At 45.2% G+C, this 17,654-nt stretch overlaps 1 protein-coding gene across 2 annotated transcripts in view; it reads right to left on the reverse strand.

The window, feature by feature from the left end:
• The window catches only part of rab27b (RAB27B, member RAS oncogene family), a 128,457-nt gene that overhangs the window by 9,174 nt on the left and 101,629 nt on the right, over positions 1 to 17,654 (reverse strand). For both annotated transcript variants that reach the window (NM_001195546.1, NM_001005681.2), the window contains 1 exon segment: positions 1,622 to 1,793. In NM_001195546.1, coding sequence (NP_001182475.1) covers positions 1,622 to 1,774 — 153 coding nt within the window. In that variant the 5' untranslated portion in view covers positions 1,775 to 1,793.

Genomic DNA, 17,654 nt, shown 5'->3' on the forward strand with positions numbered 1-17,654 from the left:
AATGGGCAGAGTGGGTGGGGAAATGGGAGTAAAGGGCAGGGAAACAGGCAGAGTTGGTGGGTGAAATGGGAGGAATGGGCAGGGAAACAGGCAGAGTGGGTGGGGAAATGGGAGTAGTGGGTGGGGAAATAGGCAGAGTGTGCTGAGGAAATGGGCAGAGCATAGGTGGAACCATACTTAGACTGTAAGCTCTACGGGGCAGGGACCTCTTTCCTACTGTGTCTCATACCACATGGCACTTATTGTGGGATGGAGCACGCCAGGACAACTGTGTTACTAACATAGTTGTCCTGGCGTGCTCCATCCCCACTATATTTATTGTGTTGCTCCTTGCCACGCCTGGATCGGGGGCGTTATTGGATGAGCCAGCACGGGACACTATGTACGCGGAACCTATCCGGTGAGTGCTCCCTGATTTTTGTGCTTATCACATGGCACTTATTCCCTGTGTATTTATACTTATTTATTGTATTTATACCATTGTATTTTATTGCATTTTAACAATGTCCTCCCTGTGTGTAATTGTGTATATTGTAAGATTGTACAGTGCTGAGTATCCTTGTAGCACTTTATAAATAAAGCTATACATACATACATACATACAGTCCTTATAAGGGGAAATCTGGCAGCGGAGAGTGTAGCAGGAGGGTCAGGGAAGCGGGATTTATAGGGTATTATATATTTATATTACATTGCCAGTAATAGGGCCCTGGCCCTAGCTGGGGATTTACCAGTTGGGCCAATCAGATACCGGCAGGGTGCCAACCCTATTAGGAGGTACATATCAAATTGGCACTACCCCAGTTATATGGGGGTTCATTCTCCTTCAAATACCAGGTTTCAAGAGCCTCTATACCTTCATGTTTTTATAATCTGTTTATAATTGTCTAATGGGAAATAAAATGGCAAATCCCTTATATATCGTACACTTATATCCCTTAACATCAAACAGGCCAATGTTAAAATAAACCATTTTAGGAATAACGAATCTATTTAGCAATGTACTTAACCGACACTAATAAAACACAGAAATGAAACCGATTTAAGGAAAATGAAGGGGATAATATATTCTCTTTCAGTCGGAGGTTGGCGAGATTAATGCCATGTCACGCGGTATCAAGGATTCATTAGTCTGAGGGCGACGATGTTCAGAACCGGCAGAAGGAACAGGACAGAGGCAGTAGGTGCCCTTAACCCCAATCATTTCTTATTAACTCATAAAGTCTTATTAAAAAGGAAGAGTTCCAAATACTGCCCTAAATGATAATAATGCACAGTTATTGGAATCCTATCACCCAAGGTATAATGCCCCTTAGTACAGAAAGAAACAAAGCTGGGGAAGGTTTAATAAATACACTAAGTAGCCACAAGGGTAAATACACAGAAAATAATAACAATTCCTTGGTACGACATGTCCCAGTTAATTGAAAATACTGGATTTCTAGGGCTGAATGGAACTGTTCCATTACCAGAAATGTATTTGCCCGAATACAATTTTATCATCGGGAAATAAAGACTTTGTTCTTAATTCTATGTACCCTCAGTCATTATATTTACAGAAGCAGACTTTGTTGTCACTACTGATCAGGCACTGAAATTACTATCCCACAATGCAACTCACCACTCTCTTTTCCCGAAAATCTATTCCCACCGTCGTGATGAATTTAGGATTGAACTTGTTGTCTGTGTATCGGTAAAGGAACGTCGTCTTCCCGACTCCAGAATCTCCCAGAGCCAGGAGCTTAATCAGGTAGTCATAGTCCCCATCAGTCATAGTGCTTCTCGGGATGGACCTGGTGGGGTACAGAAGACAAGAGACGTCATTCATTTGCAAGGTGGCCAAGTCCACGAGCACCATGATGCACAATCTACAGTAGGGGATATTCTGCCAGCAGAGGTTGGACGAGGGCTCAAGTTTAGGGATAGGATTAAATGAACCGTTGGCTATCCATGAAGGTGGAGGACTTGGCAAACAAGCATTGCCCTTTATTAATTCTTTGTGTAGGGAAGCCAATTATTTCCTATACCAAAGGCCAACATAATGAAGCAATCTCATACAAAGTTGTCCATGAGAAGACCGGGGTCTATAACAATCCCATGGTCTCCAGTTGGACGGCCTTGGTGTAGAGGTAGATGTTGAAATCTATGCCACCCAACACCCAGTAAATCTCATGTTTCTACTACTTTTTAGCATATTTTATTGGGCAACAGCTAAGGTTCCGTATAAGATTCACACACACAAACACTAAGCACGTCCTACCAGGAGTCAACTTAAGGCCCCCATACACGGGCCGATAGAAGCTGCCGATATCGGTCCCTTGGACCGATTCAGCAGCTAATCAGTCCGTGTATGGGCAGAAACGAGCGGCCTGGCCGACTGATATCTGGCCTGAAATTGGCCAGATATCGATCGGCCAGGTTAGAAAATCCAGTCGGATCGCGGACCGCATTGGCTCGTTGATGCGGTCCCCGAACCGACTGCCCATGGCCGCAAATGTAATCCGATCGTTTGGCCCCAGGGTCAAACGATTGGATTATTTTTTTTTAAAGCAGCTTGCTACCCAATATCGCCCACCCGTAGGTGGGGATATTGGGTAAAGATCCGCTCGCTTGGCGACATCGCCAAGTGAGCGGATCTTATAGTGTATGGGGACCTTAAATGGTTTTATGGAGATCTACATGGAGCATATTGTAAATACCCCAGAATTCCTTTTTTTGCAGCCAAAGAACAAGGTCCCCAAAGCCGAGGTCTCAGGTGAAGGTTTAGTGACTGAGCACCCAGTTGTGTATATAGAGAAGGAAAGGGATGTATGTTGCTTTGTGGGCAGGCAAGTATTATTATTACTACAGGATCCCCAGCTATCAAGCACTTTATGAAGTGTGATTGTCCCTGGAGTGAGTAGTATTGTGGGCGTTCGCATTCCCCAAGCGAGAAGAACCGGTTTTGCATGAAACTTTCCCATAATGCAGTCCCCCTTCCCCAGCAAACAGCAGCCCTCAGCCAACTCCCGGCCGGATAGGGTGCCCAGCTTGGGCTCAGCTTGGGTGCCTGTTTGGAAGCCTGCTCTTACCCCTCCCTTTGATTTATTGACACTGTATTTCCCATAAACATAATGGTGCAAGTTTACATGTATCCTGTATTGACTAATAGCTTAAAGGAACAGTTCAGTGTAAAAATGAAACTGGGTAAAACAGACAGACTGCGCAAAATAAAAAATATTTGCAATATAGTTAGTTGGGCAAAAATGTCATCTATAAAGGCTGGAGTGGGCAGATGTCTAACATAATAGCCAGAACACTACTTCCTGCTTTCAGCTCTCTAACCTATTAGTTAGTCAGTGACTTTAGGGGGGGGGGCATATGGGACATAACTGCTCAGTTAGTTTGTGAGCACACAGGTCAGATTCATATGCAAACTAACTAAGGAAGGAGGAAGTAGTATTCTGGCTATTATGTTAGACATCTGCCCACTCCAGCCTTTATAGATTACATTTTTGCCTAATTAACTATATTACATATATTTTTTATTTTGCGCAGTCTGTCCATTTTACCCAGTTTCATTTTTACACTGAACCGTTCCTTTAAGGCCTTGCTTTGCAGCAATCTGTCAGATTTATCAGGGACTGATTCCAAGCTACAAATCAGTATGTTTCTCACCCACAATGCAGCCTTTTACCCCAACTCGTGTGCCATAGGCCAATACAGGTACATATTGGTGCACACTTTGTGTGAATTATATGCAAGTCGCACACACATTTTTGCATGCGGGTTGGCCTCGCTTAACCACACCGTTGTGCCCAGTATCTTATTGGATACATCCTGCTATATTCAGCAGGTTCAGGCAGATGGTAATTCCGGGGGTTCCCTGGCACCCTATACACAAAGGTGGGACACCAAGTTGCTAGAAGCACATATGGGTATGGGCAAGTACCTTTATAAATAGCATGAATGCGCGCTCAGCTTTGCACTAGCATGGGTACAGCAGCGTACCCCCTTTAACTGCAGAACTACAGCTCCCATCATCCTCAGCGGCAAGCTCCACGCCTCTTTTTATGGATAAGTATATCATGTGGTCATTGTTCCTGAACTGTACAGTCCAGTGACCCTCTGAGAGTCTCCTCTAAGGTCCTTCATGTCATTACCAGAGAGCACCAGCGGCACGGAGGGTATTTATCTTGGCTGAACACTTGGTTCTAAGAGGATCAATGTACAAGGAAACACACACAGAGAACTCAGCACCGCCGGCAGCAGAAGACGAGAGCCTAAAGCCGAAACCCACATGAGAAGTCTCTGCTTTGGCTGCTGGGAAATAATTCTCTCTACACTGTATAACCCTTTCCCTGCCAGACGCTCTGTTCTGGAGGGTACCCTATGACTGGCAGGCAAAGGGTTAATTAATGTCCACTGTCAGACTGCCTTGATTGTCCAGCCTTTGGTCAGGGCCCCCTTAGCTCATAGCTTATTGGGTACATTAATTGCCCCTGACTCCCAGACGAATGCACAAGCTCCCAGGCCTACAGTCTGGCAATGCAGCCTCAGTGGTGTGCAAGGAGTTAATAGCAAAGGTACTTTCTATGGCAAACCCTAGTGGGGATACTCGGCACACCCCGAGGAAGGGGAACACTTAGGGGGTCTCGGTGGAAGGGGAACACTTAGGGGGTCTCGGTGGAAGGGGAACACTTAGGGGGTCTCGGTGGAAGGGGAACACTTAGGGGGTCTCGGTGGAAGGGGAACACTTAGGGGGTCTCGGTGGAAGGGGAACACTTAGGGGGTCTCGGTGGAAGGGGAACACTTAGGAGGTCTCGGTGGAAGGGGAACACTTAGGGGGTCTCGGTGGAAGGGGAACACTTAGGGTGTCTCGGTGGAAGGGGAACACTTAGGAGGTCTCGGTGGAAGGGGAACACTTAGGAGGTCTCGGTGGAAGGGGAACACTTAGGGGGGTCTCTTTGGAAGGGGAACACTTAGGGGGGTCTCTTTGGAAGGGGAACACTTAGGGGGTCTCTGTGGAAGGGGAGCACCAGGGGGTCTCGGTGGAAGGGGAGCACCAGGCGGTCTCGGTGGAAGGGGAGCACCAGGGGGTCTCGGTGGAAGGGGAGCACCAGGGGGTCAGTTCAAAAGCAGCACTGGGGCTTCTAGGTTCCATATTTGTCCATCTTTCTGTCTCTAATTATAATAAATGGCGTCCCGTCTATCACATAGACTGGCTTTTCCCAGGTGAAATGATAGTGTTTTTGCCCAGTTCCTGGGTTGTGTAATTGTTCTGTGCTGACTGGGACACAATGGCCACTGACAGGAGTGATTCGTGCCCAATGGCTTTGTTCAGAATCAATAACGCCAATATTGAGGCAATTGTCTTGGTGACAGCTCCTCTGGCTGGCAGTTGCAGAATGAAAGCGGCGACAGAGCAGGATCCTGTAGTAGACAGCTGCCATGGCAACCTGGACTCCATTTTTATGTTATTGCAGGTGCCTACCACTTGGTGGCAATAGTGATCCCTATACAGTCTCACCTTATTGCTCCTGTGTATATAATATATAGGGGGTGTGATTTTATTCTCCTATTCATTCATCGAAAGTAAACGTTGCTGCAATAAACTCCAACCTCCTATGTTTCTTAGCTCATAATCTTTTGCCATTATGTATATTTATTGCAGCATTTATCCTCCCTGGCTGTACTTACTGTATTACTTGCATATACAAGTAGCACTATACTGTATATAAGTTATACATACATTTAGGTAACAAGGGGTGACAAGTAGGTGGCACTGTAGAACCCCATACAATTTTACCAGTAGACCCCTCACTCATCCTATACTGGAATCTGGATATGTTGCTCTAGGGGAGTTGAACGCATCCTCCACCATTGGCCGGTTCCAGTAGCAGTACATGTACATCAGTCTGCAGGAACGTTGTTTGGGGGAGTCAGAGAGTTTGGGGTCTGTGGCAGGTAAGCAGTCTGGGGTCAGCAATGGATCTACCCCAACTAGAACTGCACAGGTCTCCAGTACAAGGACCCAAGGGCCCAAATACCTGCCACCCATAAGCTACTAGAAGTTACTGTACCCACAAGCCCCTGTTAATAACCGTTTAAACCAACATATAAAACACAGTTTATATATTTACTATTTATTTTAACTGTTGACAGTAGAACCAGCCTCACCCCCTGCGACTTCTGCCTCCAAAGACCCCAGCCTTGAACCTATAGCAACCAGATGAAAAAGGAAACCATTTTTAAAAATGTGAATTATTTGATTAAAATGGAGTCTATGGGAGATGGCCTTTCCGTAATTCAGAACTTTCTGGATAATGGGTTTCCGGATTAGGGGTCCGATACCTGTATAACTGGCTTAACTATCAGTCTTAACCAATTGTGTTTAACTTTACACTAACTAGCTCTGCCGCTGGAGGATTTTCTGCCCCCTGGCCATTGTTTTCCATCAGCAGTGCAGGGGTGTGTGGCACAAATGAATGAGAAATGACAGCACAAAGGGAGCACTGTGCACTCACAGGTATGCGGGGAAGGCGGGGAAGGCGGCTAAGCTGGTCGGGCTCGTCTGGGGACCGGCAGAACCGGATAGGGAATAATGTCACGTAGTTAAAGGGCACTGTAACCGAGGCTCCCTCAGCCACGGCCCGGAGTTCAGTTCAACTCCCTGAATCCCTTGGGAAATGTATTAAAGGGACAAGGAATGCCACCCAAACACGTAAAGACATTTTTAAAGCAACTTTTTGACATACAGTCATTAAAATGGTTTAAAAGCTATTTATAAATGTAATTATATTCATTTAAACCCATTAACATTTTATTGAATGAAAACCAGAAAGTTGCTTAGAATTATGATTATTTTTTTTAACTTTGGTGGAGATGCTGGCAATCACTTATAAAGGTATAAGCAAGCGTAGGGCCTCCACAGAGTGACTTTATTACCAGGGAAATCATTAATACTTATGTGCTGTCACATCAGGGTGCAGCCCTGTATACACAGGTGCCTAAAACTCCCAGCATCCCCTCTGGTCCCACTGACACTGGAAAAAAGAGAGACTGTTGTTTTTGGCGAAAAAATTAAGCCTTGTGCATTTTTGCCTACAACTCCCATCATCCCCTATGGTCTCTCTGAGGCGGTTAACCCAGCAGAGATTGTACCTGACCAGTCTGAGGATACAGTTGACATCAGGAAGGTTTCTGGTAGAAAGGGACGAGTTTGTTCTTCATCAGTGTCTACAACTCCCATCATCCTTTATTGTTTTGTTGTAAAGACAGTGGAAGGACAATATGAGGATGCCGCTGACATCAGGAGAAAAGAGGTCTCTGGTAGGAAAGTCATGTACTCTTCTGTAAAAGTGCCTTCATCTCCCATCATCCTCTCCAGTCCAGCAGCAGGGACAGTGAGCCATTGGTCTGAGGATGTTATTGGCTCAGTGGATGGAGAACTTTGTGGCAGGCAACTCCAGCGACTACAACTCCCATGAATCCTTGTGGTGCAACGGATTTGGTTGCAGTTGTTCAGAAAGACACTGAAACCAGGGGAAGAGGGGCTGTTAAAAATACATTTGCAAAAAATTCTATTACCTTGGTGGGTTCTGAGAAGGTTGTGGGTACAGCACCTCCTATTGACAATCCCACTGCTTTGTCTCTTTCCCCTGAGCAGGGCCACAGGTCTGTCCTTTACCCCCAGGTTATAGTCATCAATGCCAAACAACCTCCAGCCAATGGGGGGGCTCCAAAGGCTCCTGGTAATGTTGTATCTGTGGCTGATGGCTGTGCTGTGAGTTCTGTGGGGGTGAATCCTATGGTGGGTAATGCAGTGCCTGTACCCGAGGTGCCTGGTGTATCTGTGCCAAACACTGTACCTGTGAGTTCTGTGGGGCTGAATCCTGTGGGGGGTATGGCTGCTGGTGTGGGTGTGCCTGTGCCCAAGGTGCCTGGTGTATCTGTGCCAAACACTGCGCCTGTGAGTTCTGTGGGGCTGAATCCTGTGGGGGGTATGGCTGCTGGTGTGGGTGTGCCTGTGCCCAAGGTGCCTGGTGTAACTGTGCCAAACACTGCGCCTGTGAGTTCTGTAGGGCTGAATCCTGTGGGAGGTATGGCTGCTGGTGTGGGTGTGCCTGTGCCCGAGGTGCCTGCTGAGCCTGGTGTAACTGTGCCAAACACTGTGCCTGTGAGTTCTGCAAGTGAGAGTGCAGGGGATTCTGTGGTGAGAAAAGGATTGACTTCTTCCAGAGATCTTTTTTGCTGGTAGTTTTCATTAAGGGGTCCTGTAAATTCCTCTGTAAGAACAGCTGCAGGGGGTCCCCCAGTACTTCCTGGTCCACTTGCTGCCACAGGTCCATCCTCTAGTGGTGGGGGTATGGGGGGTTACTCACCGGATACTGCCAGGCACAGAAATGTAGTAAAGCTGCAATGGATAGGTGAGGGCCCCCCGCCTGAGAGGGGCACGGTTATAGATAAGGTGCTGGAAATGTTTTTTTTGCCAGAAGATTGTGTTTAGAGATTACACCATCAGCTTTGTCAGGTTGCAGGACCTTGACACCTTCTGGGCCAATTATAGAAAGGCTGAGGGGGAGGGTAAATGGTTGGCTTTAAGTCATTGTGATGTCCAGACCAGGGATTGTGAAGATTACGATACTTGTGGACAATGAGTCCATTCGCCCTGCAGACCTGAAGGTTTGGTTTAGGAGGTATGGGGAAGTGTTTGGAGGGGTAAAGAAAGACGTGAATGAAAAAGGTATTTGGCCAGGGGGTTGGCAGGCCAGGGTTCGCCTACGTACCGTGTCACTCAACACATCCCCAGTTCCGCATACATTGGTAAAGACAGAGTTTACCGTTTCTACCCAGGCCAGCCCAGGCAGTGCTGAAAATGTGGGTCATCCAGGCACTTCAGTACGGACTGACAGACTGATGTGTGCCTTATGCCTCAGCTTCAAAAAAGAATGGAGTCACAGTCCCTCCTATTGGTCTCTTGTGGCTGAGCCTTACAGTGGAGTGGCGGCCCTTTTTAAGACCGATAAGGTGACAGTCAACGGGTGATTGAAGTAGAGATGGGTCATTGCATGGTCCTTGATGTCCTGCTGAATGGGCAAGATCTTTGCCTGATTAATATTTATGGTCCTCAGTCAAATGGGGAGAGGAAGGACCTGTTTAGCAGGATTAAACCCTTTCTTTTTACAGCCCAGTTGGTAGTTTTTGGCGGTGACTTTTTTCAGGCCCAGGAATCTTTAGTAGATGTCTGCAGCAGTAAGGTTGAGTGGTGGGAGATGGTTAAAAGAAGGATCACAGGACTCTTTCGAGGCCTAGCAAACAAAATTCAAATTGATAAATACTGTGCCTATCTTGCCCTCAGGAGGAAGCTTGACAGACTGGTGTCTGATGGCGGTGATCGTGGGGAAATCACCAGAGTTAAGGCTCTGATGGAGGAGTACCAGTATGGCAGGTACTCTTCCCTGGTTCTGGAAAGGGATTTCAGGCCTTACCACTCACCTTACCAGAAATGTAGGGAAGCAGCTTCCCGCAAGTCTGTACAGGGCTTGCGAATTGAGGTTGGGGTGCTTGAAACTTAGTTTTCAACAACCCCTGGGATGCCTGGAACCGATTATGCTGGACTCTTGAAAGAGCAAAAACTCAGCCTGGCTATAATGTCTTCCTTCCTGGACGAGACCCCTATTCAGCAAAATAATGACATTCTGTTTGATGATTTGGTGGGTGAGATTGAGGTTGATTAAGTCATGATGGCTATTGATAGCCTAAATCTTAAAAAGTCACCAGGGCCTGACGGTCTTATGGCTGAGTTTTATAAAGAGTTTTGAGACGTCTTGGCACCTTGTCTCACTGAGGTTTTTAATAGCTCCCTGGCCGAGGGTTTACTCCCTCCCTCCATGAGACACTCACCTTAATCTTGCTCTCCAAGGGTTTGGATCAGTCCAGAATTGAGAACTGCCGGCCCATAGTCCTTCTCAATGTGGACAGAAAGATTCTGGCAAAAGTCTTGTTTAATCGACTCTTTCCTCTCGCAGAAACATTACTTTCCCCCTCGCAGCACTTCTCCGTGAAAGGCCGAAACACCTTTTCTGCTGTCCATGCTGCCGATTGCCCAGACAAAGTGTTGAGAGTAGGGTTCTCTTTAGCTCTCTTTCCATCCAAGTTCAGGGATATAGTCTGGTGCTCCTTCCATGGGAAGCTTTATGTTAATGGGAACGTGAGGCATAAGTGCACCGATGACAGTGACTGTCCACAGGAGAAATGCTCTGGGAAGTTGGAGACCATGGACCACTTCCTGCTTCATTGTCCCTTTAACATTGAAGTATACAAAAAAAGTGTCTAATGCCTTGGGCATTCCCTGCCTTTCTGGTTTAGATTACCAGGAGTGGGCCTATGGGGACATTCAGGCGCCACCAGGGTTTTGATTCGAGCACACTTTTATAGTCAATTCTGTCGTCTGCTTTTACACTTGGAATGCACGGTGTCAGGTTCCTATTAGGCACGAAGTTCTCCCCTGTTCAGAGGTGGCGGGCACCATACTGGGTGAGCTTTGGAAGATTTGCTCTTTGGAGAAGCAGAGGATGGATGTGGCATGGTGGGCATCTTTATGGCACAGGTTTTGTTTTCGGCCTCCTTGAAACCCTTTATTTACCTGACCCTTTCTGATTGGCCTCTCTGCTTGCTTGTTTTTCAATAAAAAAAATGGCAAGATAAATACTGTACAAGTTCAATGTATATTGCCCCAGAACACATGGCAGTATACACAGATTGCCAAATCCACATATAATACCCCAGAACACACAACAGACTAAATACAGTGCCAGTTCCATGTATAATACCCCAGAACACACAACAGAAAAATACTGTGCCAGCTCCATGTATAATTCCCCAGAACACACAGCAGGATAAATACAGTGCCAATTCCATGTATAATGCCCCAGAACCCACAGCAAGATAAGTACAGTGCTAATTCCATGTATAATACCCCAGAACTTACAGCAGGATAAATTCAGTGCCAATTCCATGTATAATACCCCAGAACACACAGCAGGATAAGTACAGTGCCAATTCCATGTATAATTCCCCAGAACACACAGCAGGATAAATACAGTGCCAATTCCATGTATAATGCCCCAGAACCCACAGCAGGATAAGTACAGTGCTAATTCCATGTATAATACCCCAGAACTCACAGCAGGATAAATTCAGTGCCAATTCCATGTATAATGCCCCAGAACCCACAGCAAGATAAGTACAGTGCTAATTCCATGTATAATACCCCAGAACTCACAGCAGGATAAATTCAGTGCCAATTCCATGTATAATACCCCAGAACTCACAGCAGGATAAATTCAGTGCCAATTCCATGTATAATACCCCAGAACACACAGCAGGATAAGTACAGTGCCAATTCCATGTATAATACCCCAGAACCCACAGCAGGATAAGTACAGTGCCAATTCCATGTATAATACCCCAGAAAACACTGCAGGATAAATACAGTGCCAATTCCATGTATAATACCCCAGAACACACAGCAGGATAAATACAGTGCCAATTCCATGTATAATACCCCAGAACCCACAGCAGGATAAATACAGTGCCAATTCCATGTATAATACCCCAGAAAACACTGCAGGATAAATACAGTGCCAATTCCATGTATAATACCCCAGAACACACAGCAGGATAAATACAGTGCCAATTCCATGTATAATACCCCAGAACCCCCAGCAGGATAAATACAGTGCCAATTCCATGTATAATACCCCAGAACCCCCAGCAGGATAAATACAGGGCCAATTCCATGTATAATACCCCAGAACACACAGCAGGATAAATACAAGGCCAGTTTCTTTGAGAAGGCTTAGCCATCACAAACCTTCATAACAGCAGGTTAGTGGCTGAGCATCCAGTATACAGTACCTAATTCCCATGTTAGTTAAAAGGTAAGACAGAAGCAATCAGTAATCAGTAAAATATTATATATATATATATATATATATATATATATATATATATATATATATATATATATATATATATATATATATATATATATATATATATACACACACATATACACACACAAACCACAATGCCCACCCTAATCTCATCCAAAATGGGGTTCAGAGGCTGCATCTCTTCAGAACCTCTGGCTCTTTTTGCACCTTCAGCCTTTTGGAAAAGTGTATGGCTGGCTATGGAGAGGTGTGTTGCACTGCTCATTGCACATTACAGATAAATAGTGCCTTTTTACTAATGCAAACAGCATACTGGGAAATACCTGTATCAGCTTTCACTTAACGTTGGCTGGTTTCTTTTCAGTATAGGTGTGTGGAGTACTGAACTTTCCATATGTTCTTGGAGCAAAATCAGAGCTATAAATCCTTATTTTGTGTTATCTTAATCTGGAACCTTAATCCAATAAGTAAAATAATAACAGGATTTTCGGCACCATGGACAAAGAGGTAACACAATGGCTTCTCAAGAGCAAAGTTGATTTTCATGCAGAGCTGGAAAGGCCCAAGTTTAAAAAAATGAAAGTAGTGGCCCAAAATCTGTTTGCCAGCGACCCTGCAGCAAACAGCGGTGGGAAGGACTAACCAGCTTAGGGAAAGCTCTTCAAGAATGACCAGTGACACAACCTACGTACAGTCTCATTTCTGAAATCATGTGAGTGGCATTCAGTATTTATGTTATTGCCCTAAGTCTACGAACTTGGTTGACCCGCACGTGCTTATAGCCTCAGCTTTGTTGTCGGAGTTGTACAAAACCATGCATTCAGGCGGCTGTCTGCCATGGGGGGCTCCTTCAGAGTATAAGGGGGACTAACCTATCAATCGTAGATTTGTTCTGATTGTTTTAATGAAACAAAAATACACACTAGTTCTATTAAAGAGAAGATGTTGGTTTAGATTATTCCCATGCAACCGGGTTATTCTCAGGCCACAAAGTGCTTTATTCCCATGCTGGGAAGGCCAATCTGATCACTTGACTACATGCCAACAGAACTCTGGCCAATAATGTCCCTTACAGAGAGTATTCTTATCCATAACCACAAATGATGATGAGACTATTACTTCAAACATGTGTCTGACAAATAGCTTTCAATAGCATATTTCAACTTTTCTCCCACTTAAGGTGGCCATAGACGTTACAATTACGATCTTTCCTGCAACCATTGGTCATAGGAAAGATCATTCGGCTTTTCATCAATTCCCCATACACGCAGCGAATATCGTACAAACCTTGTTTTATACAATAATAACGGTTCATGTATGGCCAGCTTTACTCTTAATTCTGAACAGTCCGAGTGGCAGGGGAATTGAGTTAGTCATTGCAACTTTCCTACCTTGTTGCAGGAAGGGACAATGCTTGGTCTGGTATCATTTGAGGTGAGGGCAATTGAACAAGGTCAAACGGAATTTTCTACAGAAGGCACAACTCATTTTCTCATTGACTGTAGACAGAGATAGCATGTGGTAACATAGGTTAGTCCCTTGCCAGGGTCGGACTGGGCTGCCGGGACACTGAGAAAAATCCCGGTGGGCCCTGGCAGCCCTGACCCAACCCTTGCTGGTGCCCCCCGGCAGACCGTTCCTCCCCTGACGCATTAAACTTACGCTCGCTCAGGGGAGGACGTCGGGTTGGGGGGGGTTAGGGGGTGCGGGGGACGGGAGCCCCGGTGGGCCCTGCACCCCCCAGTCCGACCCTGTCCCTTGCCCTTAGAACTGGGGTAGCAAAAGAGGGGAACAGTGAAGAATATAAAGAACAGATAAAATGGAAGAGAAATGAAAAAGAAAATCAGAGGAAAAGGCATGAGGGAAGGGGGTTAACAGAGAAGCACAATGTGAAAAGGGGAGAGAAGTGGAGAACATTAAAGAGAAATCACGGGGGGAGAAAATCAGACTATGAACAGAAGAAAATTATGGAGGTAATGGAAGAACTTTCTGTGGGGGGCACGAATTTACAAGAATTAAGGTAGGCCTGTGCAAAAAAAATGTCTGTATGGCACACAGACTCACTGTCCCTAAACAACTTATTTCTGAAAAAAAAAAAAAGAGTTTTGTTTGTTGAATGGAAATGCCCATTCTGGGAGTCTTGCTAGCAGTTAGGTGTGGTGCATTGTGGGTAATGTTCAGTTCCAAACAGGTACAGTAATTGCTGGGGATTCCTGGTTCAGGCCTAGAACTCTGTCAGAAAAGTATAAACAAGAAACAGCAAATGGTTTCAGGCAGACAAATTAAGTCAGGCGCTTTGCATCCTGTAACTTGCAAAAAAATGCAGCCCGTCTGGATCCAGCCGCACAGAGAGAGAGCAAAGGGAAACGGGCGCAGGCCCAGACTGGCAATCTGTGGGCTCTGGCAAATGCTAGAGAAGCAGCTGTAAGGTGCCATAGCCAGTCACTATTTATTGGGCTGGGGGGGGGGCTGTTTGTGCCTCTGGGTACTGGGAATGCCAGATTGGCTGCTGTAAGGTGCCATAGACACTCACTATTTATTGGGCTGGGGGGGGGGGGGGGGGGGGGGCTGTTTGTGCCTCTGGGTACTGGGAATGCCAGGGGGGCTGTAAGGTGCCACAGACACTCACTATTTATTGGGCTGGGGGGGGCTGTTTGTGCCTCTGGGTACTGGGAATGCCAGATTGGCTGCTGTAAGGTGGCACAGACACTCACTATTTATTGGGCTGGGGGGGGGCTGTTTGTGCCTCTGGGTACTGGGAATGCCAGATTGGCTGCTGTAAGGTGCCATAGACACTCACTATTTATTGGGCTGGGGGGGGGGGGGCTGTTTGTGCCTCTGGGTACTGGGAATGCCAGATTGGCTGCTGTAAGGTGCCATAGACACTCACTATTTATTGGGCTGGGGGGGGGGCTGTTTGTGCCTCTGGGTACTGGGAATGCCAGGGGGGCTGTAAGGTGCCACAGACACTCACTATTTATTGGGCTGGGGGGGGCTGTTTGTGCCTCTGGGTACTGGGAATGCCAGGGGGGCTGTAAGGTGCCACAGACGCTCACTATTTATTGGGCTGTGGGGGGGGGGGCTGTTTGTGCCTCTGGGTACTGGGAATGCCAGGGGGGCTGTAAGGTGCCACAGACACTCACTATTTATTGGGCTGGGGGGGGGGCTGTTTGTGCCTCTGGGTACTGGGAATTCCAGGGGGGCTGTAAGGTGCCACAGACAGTCACTATTTATTGGGCTGGGGGGGGGGGCTGTTTGTGCCTCTGGGTACTGGGAATGCCAGGGGGGCTGTAAGGTGCCACAGACAGTCACTATTTATTGGGCTGGGGGGGCTGTTTGTGCCTCTGGGTACTGGGAATGCCAGGGGGGCTGTAAGGTGCCACAGACAGTCACTATTTATTGGGCTGGGGGGGCTGTTTGTGCCTCTGGGTACTGGGAATGCCAGGGGGGCTGTAAGGTGCCACAGACAGTCACTATTTATTGGGCTGGGGGGGGGGCTGTTTGTGCCTCTGGGTACTGGGAATGCCAGGGGGGCTGTAAGGTGCCACAGACAGTCACTATTTATTGGGCTGGGGGGGGGGCTGTTTGTGCCTCTGGGTACTGGGAATGCCAGGGGGGCTGTAAGGTGCCACAGACAGTCACTATTTATTGGGCTGGGGGGGGGGGCTGTTTGGGCCTCTGTGTACTGGAAATGCCAGGGCCTATTTTGACTCCCAGTCCAGGCCTGAATGGGTGTCGGAGTAAGGTTAGTAGTAGAATAAATACGGTAATCAAGTGCCAGATCTATGAAACAGAATGATCAAGCCTGCACTGTGGTGTAGTACATTTGTATTAATGACAGTTCCCCTTTAAGATGGAACACAGAACAAACAAGTTGCCCCACTAAATAGAATTCTTTAGTCTACACCATAAATTGTATTGTTTATTAAGGTGAGAATACATGTATTATATACAGAATGCATATTCGGCTCTTTATCCATTAGCAAAAGCTCTTATAGGTTACGGTGCTTTATTACGTGCCAGTAAGTCTGACGACATGACGAGGGCAGGCACTGAATTCAGAATTTACTGATTTGGCCAAACATTTAATCCTCCACAAAAGGTCTAGCCGAATACAGAACCAAATTTATATATTGTATACATGTCAAATTTGAAAAATCTGTCAGAATTGAATTTTTTTACTGACTTCTTATATTTATTAAATTTCACCTTCATTTTCTACACATCAAACCTGGTAAAATATGTTTTACCTATAAAAGCCAAATAACCCCCTTTTGCCAAAAATGGTAAAAAAAATGCTGGCAAGAGAGGTTAAAAAGCCATACAAATAATGGGATTTCGGCAACATTTTACAATTTAAATAAAATTTCCGTTTAGTCAGCAACAGCCCTTACAACTTGGATGGAAAAATAGGAAACATTGCTACATTGGTGGGTTTTTATATTTAGGACTCTAGGGAATCATTTAACCATTAAATAAACCCAATAGGGCTGTTCTGCCCCCAATAAGGGGTAATTATATCTTAGTTGGGATCAAGTACAGGTACTGTTTTATTATTACAGAGAAAAGGGAATCATTTAACCATGAAATAAACCCAATAGGGCTGTTCTGCCCCCAATAAGGGGTAATTATATCTTAGTTGGGATCAAGTACAGGTACTGTTTTATTATTACAGAGAAAAGGGAATCATTTAACCATGAAATAAACCCAATAGGGCTGTTCTGCCCCAATAAGGGGTAATTATATCTTAGTTGGGATCAAGTACAGGTACTGTTTTATTATTACAGAGAAAAGGGAATCATTTAACCATTAAATAAACCCAATAGGGCTGTTCTGCCCCAATAAGGGGTAATTATATCTTAGTTGGGATCAAGTACAGGTACTGTTTTATTATTACAGAGAAAAGGGAATCATTTAACCATTAAATAAACCCAATAGGGCTGTTCTGCCCCAATAAGGGGTAATTATATCTTAGTTGGGATCAAGTACAGGTACTGTTTTATTATTACAGAGAGAAAGCAAACCATTCTTAAAAGTCTAAATTATTTGATTAAAATTGAGTCTATGGGAGAAGACCTTCCCATAACAGGTTTCTGGATAAGGGATCCCATACCTGTACTTCAGAAAACTCAAGTGTTTGCTTATTTATAAAAATTATGAATTTATGAATTTACAAACTCGAAAAAAACTCAAAAATCTTGGATTAAAAAAAATGGCTTGATTTTTCCTAGGACAGTTCCCATTGACTTCTACATAAACACGCAAGCTTTTAGATGCCAAAGTTTTCCATTTGGCTTTTAGGTTTTTTTGCACTCAAATATGAAGCATTCGAGTTTTTGAACCAAAGTTCAAATTCAAAAATCGTCAAAAGAATTTGAGTTTGAACACTGATCACCCCCTTAATCAATTTCTTAAACGGCTTTTCACTTTTTAGAAGCACAAAATATAAATATACAGAACCTACAAAATTCTAAATATGGCTTCTGGACATCTCGGACCAGAATTCATTAAGACTACATATTGGCTAAATATTCTGTTCTGCTCATCCCTCCCTCCATTTATAATTGATTGCCTGAGAGTGGTGCCATCAGGATATAATGGCTTCCATTCTGTTCTTATTATAAAACAATTAAGGAACAATATTTTTCCCCTATAATTCAATGCTCCTGAAAATAAATGTAATTGCTCAATTAAAAAAAAAGAAATTATTCTCTG

This window comes from Xenopus tropicalis, chromosome 1, assembly GCF_000004195.4.
Source record: "Xenopus tropicalis strain Nigerian chromosome 1, UCB_Xtro_10.0, whole genome shotgun sequence".
NCBI classification, from domain to species: domain Eukaryota; kingdom Metazoa; phylum Chordata; class Amphibia; order Anura; family Pipidae; genus Xenopus; species Xenopus tropicalis.